The sequence below is a fragment of the Erythranthe guttata genome, chromosome 14, assembly GCF_056151865.1.
Source record: "Erythranthe guttata isolate IM_541 chromosome 14, IM_541, whole genome shotgun sequence".
NCBI lineage: Eukaryota > Viridiplantae > Streptophyta > Magnoliopsida > Lamiales > Phrymaceae > Erythranthe > Erythranthe guttata.
Window position 1 is genome coordinate 2,633,778 of NC_142546.1, and position 12,766 is coordinate 2,646,543.

General features: G+C 38.1%; 1 protein-coding gene across 2 annotated transcripts; it reads left to right on the plus strand.

Moving 5' to 3' along the window:
- The first annotated feature begins 298 nt into the window (after window positions 1–298).
- LNO1 (Nuclear pore complex protein) lies at window positions 299–12,534 on the plus strand. Of its 2 annotated transcripts, none has more exons than XM_012987597.2 (17): window positions 299–693; window positions 791–999; window positions 1,986–2,154; window positions 2,541–2,687; window positions 3,306–3,430; window positions 4,645–4,757; window positions 5,301–5,437; window positions 5,943–6,105; window positions 6,220–7,093; window positions 7,402–7,554; window positions 8,266–8,323; window positions 8,812–8,945; window positions 9,041–9,165; window positions 9,371–9,713; window positions 9,881–10,073; window positions 10,168–11,982; window positions 12,246–12,534. In XM_012987597.2, exons 1-17 carry the CDS (start codon window positions 486–488, stop codon window positions 12,362–12,364), a joined length of 5,085 nt encoding a protein of 1,694 aa, XP_012843051.2. In that variant the 5' UTR covers window positions 299–485; the 3' UTR covers window positions 12,365–12,534. The 2 variants fall into 2 exon arrangements, with proteins under 2 accessions (XP_012843051.2, XP_088669165.1); XM_088813039.1 differs by having other exon boundaries at window positions 300–693; window positions 763–999.
- The last annotated feature ends 232 nt before the right edge of the window (window positions 12,535–12,766 follow it).

Below are 12,766 nucleotides of genomic sequence, written 5' to 3' on the forward strand. Positions count from 1 at the left end.
CAAAAATAATTTAATAAAAAATAGAGGCCCGTACATACATAAAGATCATAACATAAAGAAAAAAAATATTAAAAAATTGGGAAAAATATCAAGTTACTTATACAAATGTACATTAGTCTTAAATTACTAGAATTAAACCCAAAAAAAAAAAGTAGTTTGAGTAATTTTAATCGAAAATTGAAAATTATGTGTGTCCTTACCTCTGTAAAAAAATTGATCCCAGGGACTTGTGTGTAAATTGCGAATTTACTAATTACTCTGAGAAGTATGTATATATATGGTTAAAAATTTAAAGAGTAAAATACAAGACGGTGAATTACAGTCTCATAAACCTTCGGCACTGTGTTAGGTTAGCCCCAAAACCAAAAACCCTTCCCGCCCGAACACGGTGAATAGGGGCAAAACAGTCAAAACCTCATCGGATTCTCTCTCTACTCTCTACCCCCAACTTCAATTCCACCGGAGTATAGCGGTGCTCGGGTACAATGGCAACCGACGGCGTTGCCATCGTCGAATTGGATGAAGAAATTGAAGGAGACTACGTCGGTACCAAAAACTACCAGTTCTCCAAAATCGGAGAGTCCGTACCGATTAAATCCGACGGTACTTCCGAATTCGATCCTCAATGCGTTCCCTCGCAACCCTTGGCCGTCTCCGAGCGATTCCGCCTCCTATTCGTCGCCCATTCCCAAGGTAAATTCCGCTGCCCTCCAATTCGTTGTGTATTTCTCTCTCTAGAACCATTGGTTTTCGCTGTTGCAGATTGGTTTGTAATTTCTCGGGGTTTTAGGGTTCTGTGTTGTGAGGACCAAGGACGTGATGGCATCTGCTGAGGAGATTAAAGAGAAGAAAACGGGGCCGTCTGTACAGGAGTTGAGCTTCGTGGATGTTCCAATCGGAGAGGTTTCGATATTGGCCCTGTCGTCTGATGACTCCTTGCTCGCTGTTGGCATGGCTAGCCAAGTGCATTTCTTTGCCGTTAGCGCTTTACTCCATAAGGTTTGGCTTTCTGTGTGATGCGGTTTCGATGGTTGTTGATTAATTATTATTCATGATGCTGTTGAAACATAAAATGCAAGTTGGGTCGATTCTTATGCCACTCTGCAAAAGTTGCTTATACTCTTTGGCCTTTCTTCGCTCGTATATTACGGTTTGGATCTTAAGTGCCGATTGAAGCACAAATAATAGGACAAGGAACTTGATACTTGATGGGTAAACCGACCATTACAGTTTTGATATCGAAAGATGTGTTTCGAATTTTATAGTCTTCAGTTTTTTCTTGTCTTCATCAGAACCACTTGCGTATCTAGAGGTCTTGGAAGCTATTATGATCAAATAAGAGTAGTATTTAGGAAACCCATTCTAACTCTATTTTGGTAGATTTACTCTTCAGACTTTAAGGGTAATATGACGAAGACGAACTTGTAGATCGTCTAGGTAGCAGGAACCAACATTTGTACCCAAATAGGTAGTAACGAGTAAAATTATATGGTAATGATACTAAAAAAGTGAGGAGTTATTTTAGACAATTCATACTGTACATACTATTTAATTATTATTAAAAAGTAATCAAATTTGCTTAATCACAAGTGTCAATTATTTCTCACCCCTTTCTTTCACGTATTTTTCACTTCCTTATAACATGTTACCTAACTCATAAAGACTGACTAAGCTATTTAGCTTATTGGCAAGCACCTTAGACCTACGATCGACTTGATACTAGGTCATGGGTTCAATCTACATTGGGGAGCGAGCGGTGGAGAACCAACCATTATTTTACTTTGTAAAATGTATATGATTACAGAGAAAAAAAATTCCATCTGAGAATACGTAGATGTATATTCCATCCGTTGTTTCTTTTAATTAAAAATATTTAATCGAAGATAACTTACAGCAAATGTATGAAGCTGTTTTAAATTACTTATGGGAGTAGATGTCAAAATTCTGGTAGAGAAGTTATAATTCGTTAAATGGTCATTGAACAGGATCAAAAGCCTTCATTTTCAGTCTCACTTGATGACTCCATTGGTATCAAGGATGTGCGATGGGCCAGAAAAGTTGCAAAAGATTATGTTATTCTTTCGTCCAGTGGGAAGTTATACCATGGATCTGGTCAAGGTCCCCTTGTTTGTATCATGGAAGAGGTTGATTCTGGTATGCTCTAAGTTTTTTGTTATCTGCTTGGTATCTTTATAATTTATAAGTATAACTACTATGGGCCTCATAAAACTTATTTCATTGTATGAATTTGTGCTGAAGTCTAGAAGACCATTTCAAGTAATTTCTTAGTTTTCTATATCACAAAATTATCGGTTGTAGGGTTTTGTAGAGAGTTGCATTCATTTTTTCAGTTGATCTGCTTTCCACCACGAAAATTGTCTCATTTTGTTGATTCAACCACTTTGGCCCATTAAAATTAGTTGACTCATTGCAATCTGCATCTCGTTGTTATGAATCATATATAAAATATTTGCGTATAATGTTGGCCGTTTGCCCTGGTATAAATATCTTTTGCTCACTAAGATCATTTATTGGCATAGTTGACTGGAGTGTTAAAGGCAATTTTGTTGCTGTGGCAAAAAAGAACACTGTCAGCATTTTTTCATCACAGTTCGAGGAAAAGTTAAGATTTTCCCTGTCATTCAAGTCGGTGATTGGGGATTCTGATGTTAACGAAGTCATAAAAGGTATTGCTCCCTCTCTATAAAGTTTTCATGCCTCTTATCATCTTTGTTCCTGCACGTGACATACTGAGATTATTTGCATTGAATCTATTTTCACGGTGTTCTAAGGATAGACTCTTGACAATTATGAGTAGCACAATCATGTAGGTTTCCTCCCATTTTCTGGTGCATTTAATACGCCCCATATCTGATCAGTCTTTTGAGGCACTGCTATGCATGCAAGCTTTTGCGCTTAGGCTGTTCTATATGCTGTTTGTGCTGAATGAATGAATTCTTGTTTCCCATGTTTAGCAGTTCTAATTGAATTCATCAGTTGAGGATCTTTTTGCTAAAATATTGTGTCATGAGTTGGTTCTATATATTTTGCTTGTAATACTTTCCTCTTTTGTTTACTGAATAAAAAACGAATTGGTTGATAAAAGAAGGCTCTCACCCTTGCAAATATTGGTGATCAGGTTAATTCAAAATTATGAAAATGATAATGTATATTTGCTTACCATTTACTTCATAAACCTTAACCATAATGTCCTTTATGATTCAAATTAGATTTGATTATACATCACTTTATTTAATTCCATGTTTTCGTTTAATTTATTATTACTCCCAATTTGTGTATATCAGTGGATTCCATCCGGTGGATCCGTCAAGATTGTATAGCTGTTGGGTGCGTCCAATTAAATGACGACGGGGAAGAGGAAAATTACATAATCCAAGTCATCACAAGCAGGGGAAGAAGTATTACTGATGTGAGTGTATTCAGATTGTTGTTAGCTTTGTGTACATTTGCTCATACATAATTGCTTATACCTTTTCCGCGGTAAAATTTTGTACTACATTTGCTGCATTTCACTTCTCATATATTTTTGTGGTGATGTAGATATACTAGTCGGGTTTCTTCCAACTCTTGGTAGTTATTGGTATTTTCAGCTATTATGTGTAGAAACTTAAGCTATCAAATGATGATCATCATCCAACTGTTAAGCTTTTCGTTGTACCGCTAATTTTTGCATGTTATAACTCATTGCCTAGGATTTTCCTTATCATGGACCTAATATGTATGGAAGATCACTGCCAAAAAATGGTTTGATTGCAAATTCAATATGTAAAAGGTGATGTTACTACTTACTGGCAAAAAACTCATGCGGATGAGCTAATGCTTGGAGCATATTGTCACTCCAACCATGCTGCAATCACGAGCTTCCAAGTTTCACTAGCTGGACTTGGGTCTCCTTGCATATTGAGAATCAATTTGTTTTGTTGCATCTGCTGATGCTTCATTGCAAAGATAATAGGATGTTACGTAGGCAATCAGCAATATGAGTTAGTAAAACTGAATTGAGTTGGTTAATGCACGACACCTTATTTTTATCTCCTAATGCAAACAGTAAATAAAAGGTATCAAAGCTGGACCAATTTGCGAGAGCAATTTCGGATAAGTTGGTTCTTCCAACCATTCCGCCCTTCGGATATCTTGCAGAAAATTCAATGTTATAGCTACTGGCTCATCATTTGATGTTGTGAAGTTTTAGGACACAATATACGTATACCTGGTAGCTGCTTTTATTAATAGGAGGAGTTGAATGCTCTTTCAACAATAAAAAAAGATTATGAATATTAACGAGTACAAGATAATACTGAGCTCACAAGGAAGAATTATAATTAAATCTTACGTTTTAATTCCGCAAATTTTATGAGGCGTTCTATACTGATTGACAGTGATTTGATTGAGCGATATAATTAACTAGGCATATAATTAACTAGAAAATATAAGTTGTCAAATTGTTAAGTGCTCCCAGTAACATACTTCACCCTTATACATGTCCTTTGATTAATGTGTATATTGAACTAAAGATAATTGTATCATTTATTTGATTTTAAGTGGGGCTGGGTTCTTTTTCTAGTTAAGAATCTACAAATATTTCTTACTGAATTTAAATACTTATTTTCTTATTACTTTCAGGCAGCTTCAAAGCCGATTGTGCTATCCTTTAGTAGTATCTTCTTTGATTTTTGTTCTGATGCTGTGCCTGCCAGAAATGGACCACATCTGTTTCTCAGTTATCTGAATCTTTAGTAAGTATACTTTGTTAATTTCTTTTAACTTATTGTAACTTCCTTACTACTTATTCTGTGTTTTTGACATTTTAGTCAGACTATTAATTTGGTTACTATATATATATATATATATATATATATATATATATATATATATATATATATATATATATATATATATATATATGTATATATTGGTCTATTTTATTCTACCTTCAAATATTTGTTTGGATATTGTTCTAACAATTACTGGAAGTCATTTTTTGCAATATTACTTGCTTACATAAAGCTTTTAAAAATTGTCACAACTAATCCTGGTTCTTAAGAATTGAACTTTTCTGCATGCCTGTAATCACCATTTGGATGACCAAGAACACAGCTTAAAATCTGTTAGTTTGGCAGATAAATTAACTTGTTATAGCTGAGGGAGGGAGATGATAACATTAGGACTTGAGTTATAGTCACCATCAGAATGTTACGATACACTGTTCAGTTAATATCAGTTACCCTGTCACATATTAACAAGTTTCACTTATCGTAGCCTTTTTTTCTGGGTTGCAGTGGGCTGTCATTTATTGCTAGTAGGAATCTTTCCCAGCAAGTTGGATTGCTCAATTGGTCCTTGGAGAGTGGGAGGAATGAAGCTGCAGCGGTTGAAATTCTAAATGATGCGTGGTCTCTGCATATTGATTCTCAAGGTTCTACTACTTGAAATAAGATTAAATATTATCAATGAGTATTTTCTTGACATATGTCTGCATGGTTTCTCACTTGGTTGTAGTTTCCGCTTCCGTATACCCCCCTTCTGTTCATGCATCTGAAAATCAGCCATCCCATCTTTAAATGAGAGCTTATTTATGTAAAATAATTTTATAATAATATGGCGATATTATTGAGATTTTTGAGCATCTAAATTGCAAGTGCAATTTGTACAAAACGAAAATATTACATTGGATATGGGAGGGAAGAGGAGTGAGGAAGCCTTAAACCATAGAATACTAATGCACCACAAAACAAATAAACTATAATTCTTGATTCTTGATTGAAAAAAATGGTAATGCATTATGAAGCTTCTAAGTACTGATAATAAGTTTTGATTCAAAGAATATTAATTGACTGCAAATTAAAAATACATTCTGATTTAAAGCTGAGCAGATCTTAACACTTCCTTGAATTCTCTGATCTCAAATTGTTTGATCGCAGCGAATGGTGATGAAAATGTGATCTTGGGCCTCTCTGTTGACAAGGTTTCCCAAAATGAGAACGTCAGATTCACACTGGGTGATGAGGAAACAGAAGTCTCACCTTGTTGTATAGTTATATGCCTAACCATTGATGGAAAGGTTTCAGTTTTTCATTTTGCTAGGTAATTCTGTACCATATTGTGTACTGTTCTAATTTGTAATTCGATTTGGTACCTACCTGTTCTGGGTGACGTTTCTCGGGAAGCTGCATGTCTAATTTATCTACCTTCATATAGTGCTACAGGTGCTTTAGAATCCCCTGAAGGTTGTGCTTCTGATGAGGAAGAGAATGCTTCTCAGGTATCAGTGAAGCACGAGCTGTCCCAGATTTCTTCTACAGTTGGTGAGAAAAGTAGAGATCCAACATTTTCAGCATCTGAATCTCATGAACCTGGAAAAGTTGAGGTCGAAAAAACAGGCGCTAAGGCCACAGTCACAAATAACTTATCACCTTTTCATGTAGACATGAGATCACAGGGGCATACTGCTACTGGAAATTGGGGACATAAACCTCTTGTAGAATCACAGACAGTAAAAGGGGATGAGCCCGAAAAGGCCCTCTTGGCTGTGCCAAACCAAGATATAAATGCTGGGAATCAGTCAGCACGTACAGGTTTATTCTCGGGAAAAGTCGTGGAGGATATTTCAAATCAAGTAAGAAGCAACCCTCTGTTATCATCTTCCAATATGGAGCAACTAGGTAAAGCACCACCAGCAAGCTCACCAAGCATGTGGTCTTCAGCCGGGTCAAATGCAAGAGTTGATGCTTCAAAAACTTCCGATGGAAAGTCTTTGTCGCTCTTTTCTGGTAAAGTTGACAATTCAGATAAAATTCCACTACAATATGCTCGAGTTGCACTTCGAGATCCTGCAGATCTAAAGGACAAAGCTAGACCTTCTACCACCTTTATCTCTTCTGGACAGACAACGTCGACCTCACAGGGGAACAAAAACTTACTGTCAGCATATCCTGGTTTGCAAGTGCCTCCGATGGAGAGTGTTGTTTCAGGAAAATCTTTCATGTCTGAATTTAAGAAGGAATTGAATGCAGCTTCCACTCCAACGGGGCTTCCGTACTCTGTGCAAAATTCATCAAAGCAGTTTGGAAATGTAACATGCATATTTATACTTATTATATTCTTACTGTCATATAAATATTCATTCTCTTATTCTCTGTTTGAAGTACGGTCTCTTCCTCAAAACAAACACTCTCACCCTTCTCTGGATTCTAATGACTAGCAGGCGCTTTTAGGTGTCTCATCTATTTGTAAAAATTTATTGTGATTTCTTGTCTTGCAAGCATTCCTATTTAATAGTAACTTTGTTATTGAAGTGTTATTTGAAGTAGATGATTTCTGTTAGGCCTGCAATATTAAGGGGCTTGTAACATTTTTTTCCCTTTTCTAATGCATCTTCAGGTTGAAGAGATGGCCAAAAAGCTGGATAATCTTCTGGAAGGAATTGTAGGAAAGGGTGGTTTCAGAGAGGCATCCATAACTTCTCAAGCAAACTCTGTCAAAGAATTGGAGGACGGCATATGGGCTCTTTCCGACAGATGCAGAGTATGGAAGGTCTGTTCTCCTTCCGTGTGTATTTTCCTTATATCAGATAATTGCTTAAGTTTTGTTTGGCAAACATGCTGCGTTGCTTCTCAATACAGCCCTCGTTCTTTTAGGTTTTCATATATAAACTTTTCGTACTATTGTTTGATTTTTCAAAATGAACAGGTTACTTTTAGGTTGATAATTTCCTAAGAATGGCACTTTTGGTAGTAAAAAAGTTGGCAACTCCTGTCTTTGTTCAAGTGTATTTTCCTCTCTGTGTGCGTGTGAAACCTCCATCCCTGGAGAGGAATAGAGGAATAAGAAAATCTTTTGGGCCATAAAGTATGCAAACTCATTAGAACTGTCGTCCCAAGAAACAACCAAAAAGAAAGCTTATCACTATAATGATGATCACCTGAAAGACGTCTGAATCTCAAATCTGGAAACATAGGAAGGGGAAGTAGTTGATCAAAACTAGTATTGTTACTCTTGGTTAAGCAGAGGGCGTGTCAAAAGGTCTTCCGGTTAAGTGAAGATCATATACTGACAACAATCCATTGATTTGTTCCTCTTACTACCAGTGATTGAGATATCGAACCCAAAATCTAACAGACTGATCCTTTTATAACCTTACCACTCAACAATATCAGCTAATATAGTATTACAGTTTCTAGTATGTTTTCCTGCATCTTAACAACTTCTACTGATTTTATACTTCATTTTCTCTTGACTGTGTAGGGGTTGGTGAACGAACAATCAAGGGAAGTTCAGCTTCTGCTTGATAAAACGGTACAAGGTCCGTTCCTAATTCTAGTTGCTTAAGTTTACAATGCAAATATACTTTTATGTAATCCGTCGCCTATTTTCTGAAAGGAAGAGACAGATGGTGATGTTTCTTAAACTAAAGGATCATGCTCATTTATTCTCTGTGACTGTTAGTAAGGGTTGAGGTGCCCAGAGGGTGGGCTGTGTGGGTGGGGTGGGGGGAAGGGGGTTTAAAGCTGTAGGAGAAAGAACTTTCTTCCCACGACCTCCTGTAATGGTCGAGAGGGAAAGGGAAAAGACGGTAGAAAAGGTGATTGGAGAAGGATGGGGGAAAAAGAGATAGGCACTTTTTGTCTATGTTGCTCTTGTTGATACTTATTGGTGTATGTTGCTCCTGGCAATTTTAGCTTCTTTTATTTATTGAACATGTAACATGGTCATTATCCTTTCTAAATTATTTATTTATTTATTTCAGTATTATCCTTTCTGAAGTTAATAGGCTCTTCAATGCTATTTCAGTTTTGGTTAGGAAAGTATATGTGGAAGGGATCTTCAAGCAAGCAACAGATAGCAGATATTGGGAACTCTGGAATCGCCAAAAGTTGAGTTCTGAACTGGAACTGAAGCGAAGACGTATATTAGAATTAAACCAGGTACACTGTAGTTGGCCTCAGCTGTTAGTTCAGCTTGTCAGTCTTTTGTTTTCCCGAATCACACCAGTTTCTTCTTTCTTGGAAAAAAAATCTAGGAGTTGACCAATAAGTTGATTGAACTGGAGAGGCATTTCAATTCTTTGGAGTTCAATAAGTTTGGGGAGAATGAAGGAGCACAAAGAAATCGGAAACTTTTGCAGAATCGGCAGGGCCATTCAAGGTAATTACTACCGTTATGATTTTGCCTTTAATATCTGTAGGTTATTTTTCAGATTACAATCCTCATTGACCTTACTTGCGGCTATTTACTTTGCAAATGTTTTCCATCATTATGCCTCCACAGTTAAATGACCGTGAGTCAATTACTCAAGATTTGTGAATGAATATGCCTGTTAGACCAGTTTAAATGAAAGTCTCTCTTGCAGGCAGATACAGTCCTTGCACAGTCTACATAACACGATGCATGCACAATTAGCAGCTGCTGAACAACTTTCTGGATGTCTTTCGAAACAGATGGCTGCTTTGAGTATTGAATCTTCTGGAAAACAGGACATTAAAAAGCAGCTCTTTGATTCCATTGGGCTCTCGTACGCTGGTGACACTAAAAAATCTCCAGCTCGGAATAGGGATTTTGATACTCCTGCAACCAAAGGGCACTTGATTACTTCAGGCTCCGTTGCTGCTCAAACACGTTCTAGAAACCAACCTAGCTTTGCCAAGAGTGTTGAACCTGAAACTGCAAGGCGACGCAGGGAGTCTCTGGATCATGTAATATTTCTTTTTTGCTGTCCTTTTGGCCCTTTCTTCTAGATGTGTCCGCATCATTAATCATTATGTGCTATTGTTGTTTGCTTTGAGTTTGACCCCTCTTTCTTCGAAGATTGTGTTATTCAAGAATTGATTCATTATGTGTTACTTTTCATTCGTAACTGCAGAGTTGGGCTAGCTTTGACCCTCCAAAAACAACTGTGAAAAGGATGCTGAAAGAAGATCATGAGAAGGGAAGTGCAGATCGGTCATCATTAAACATTGATAAACATTATTTCAGTCCTCAGTCACAGAAGAAACCAGAAGTTGCTCGTTCAGCACTTCTGAATATATCTAGAGCTTCGTTGAATGGTAGCAAAGGTATTAATACAATTTTAGCTTGATTATAATGTGGTGAACTCATATTTTGATATAAATAAACTCAAGCATGAGAGTATTTTTTAAACTTGCACAGGAACTGCTGAACTACCCTCTGAGCAATTCCATACAAGCCCATTAACGTCTTCGTACCAAAGAACAGGTGGTTTTCTAGATCATGGAGTCCAAGTGTCATCTACAAAAACAATTTCTGCACTGCCTCAACCATCTTTATTCGAGAAGAGGGTAGCTCAAAGTACTGAAACAGGTGCTTTCAAATTGATTGATGAAAAATCAAAGAGCAATTCACCTTTTACTGGAAGAAATAGTTCTTTTGCCTCAAACGAGTCTAAATTCATACAGCAGTCTGATACAAAGATACCATCCATAACCAAGCAGTTGCCTGGTCAATCACTGACATCACCCTTTGATTCCAGTCAGAGTCCAGTGTTTACCAAGTCAGCAACCTGGGATCAGAAGAATACCCGGACTGTGTCTGAGACTCCACGATTCGACTTTAAAATTCCGGTTGCTCCTCCATCTGCTTTTAGTTCAGGTCCAAATGTATCGGAGAAAGGTTTATTCGCTGAAAGTTCAGAAAAACCAGGTCAGCCTAATGATGGTCGGTCAGCCTCTGCCCCATTGCAAACAGCTTTTAGTTCATCATCTTTTGTGTCGAAACCAATTTCATCAACCTTATTACCAGCGTTTCCTGTCAGTTCTGGAGCCAGTGCAGCTGCAAAACTGGAAGTATCGCAGCCTCGTACATCTGTACCTTCAACCCCTAGTTTTACTTTTACACCGCCTTCATCAAGCCGTGAAAAGGATACTAAAACAGATGGCATTTCTGAGAGACAGACTTCAGTTGTCAATACACCATCACAAACTGAAAACAATACTAAATTACAGGACTCTACATCCGATTTGAAACTTGCAACTTCGTCATCATCAGCTTTTTCTGGATTGTCAACCACAAAATCCATCGGTGGATTTGATTTTGGTAGCTCATCAAAAAGTTCTTCAGTTGTTACATCAGTTGTTCAGGCAGAACTGACTTCTGCAACTGAATCCCATTCACCAGTTGCATCATCGAGTGAAGGAAATGTTAGCATTGCGAAGAATGTTATATCAGATTCTTCTCACGAGGAGGAAATGGAAGAGGAAGCACCCGAGACAGATTCGACAGCTGGATTTACATTAGGGAACCTTGGGGGGTTTGGACTTGGCTCCACCCCAAATTCGAATACTCCAAAATCAAATCCATTTGGTGTTTCAGTCCTCAGTAAAGATACAACTTTTGCTCCTTCCCCATATACCACATCTCCTTCCAGTGGCGAGCTGTTTCGACCTGCGTCTTTCAACTTCCAATTACCACAATCCTCAGAATCCTTGCAACCGACAAGTGCCGTTAATTTCCCTGGTGGATTTAGTTCTGGAGTCCCTGGTCAAGTTTCAGCTGGATCCGGATTTGGGCAGCCTTCGAACATAGGAGCGGGCCAACAAGCACTGGGCTCAGTACTTGGTAGTTTTGGACAGTCTAGACAGATTGGGGCTGGTTTACCAGGAAACAATGCTGCGCCTGCAAGTGGCTTTGGCAGTGGTTTCACGGGAGTTTCAGCTGGTGGATTTGGAGGTGGATTTAATAATACTGCTGCTGCTCCGAGTGGTGGTTTTGGAGGTGGATTTAATGCTGCCGCTGCTGCTCCGGGTGGTGGATTTGCTAGTCTGGCAGCAGGTGGCGGCGGTTTTGCTTCTGCTGGGGGAGGATTCGCCGCTGCAGCAACTGCTGGGGGTGGATTCGCCGCTGCAGCAACCGCTGGGGGTGGATTTGGTGCTGCAGCTACTGCTGGGGGTGGATTCGCCGCTGCAACAACTGCTGGGGGTGGATTTGCTGCTGCTGGAGCCGTTTCAGGTAAATATCTACGCGAATAAATATAATTTAATGCCAAGTTTTGTATTAAATATTTGTGATGTTGAGAAAGTAACATGTGTCTAAGACATGGAACTTGATGAAGAATAATTAGTTGTCACAGTGCTCTTTGCTAATGGGAATTTACGTCATTAGGGTCTTGTTGTTGGATAACCACCTTTCGATTGAGTAACTATTTATGTGAGTCACAGTACAATATAATTTTATTTTATTTTTTAACTGATGATATTGTGCATAATTTAAAGGTGGCGGATTCGGAGGTTTTGGCAATCAGCAGAGCAGTGGTGGTGGATTCTCTGCCTTTGGTGGCGGATCAGGAGCGGCAAGACCCCCGAGTGAACTCTTCACACAGATGAGGAAGTAAATAAATATATGCTCAAAGTAGGGAGCAATATAATTTATTGTATATGTCAAGCATTATTTGCACATCTGTTTTGCCTCTGGAGATTGAGAAAAATAGAATATGATGGTGTTGTAGCTGTTGTGAGAATTTCGTTTAATTGAACTCACAAGAATGCTTATGTTGCATGCAAACGCAAATGTACGTGTAGAATGATGATCAATTAGTAAGATATCGAAAAAACAAGGAAAAAAATGGATTGATGCTCGCTGGTTTTACTATTTTTTTGTCCAATTTCTCTACCTGCAATGGTCGTGAGATAATCAGACTGTCTCGACGTTAAACCCTCATCTCAAAATTTAAATTTGTGAAATATTTTAGTCCAAATATGTGGCATAGAGGCCTCCGTTTCTGCTCTATTTCGGT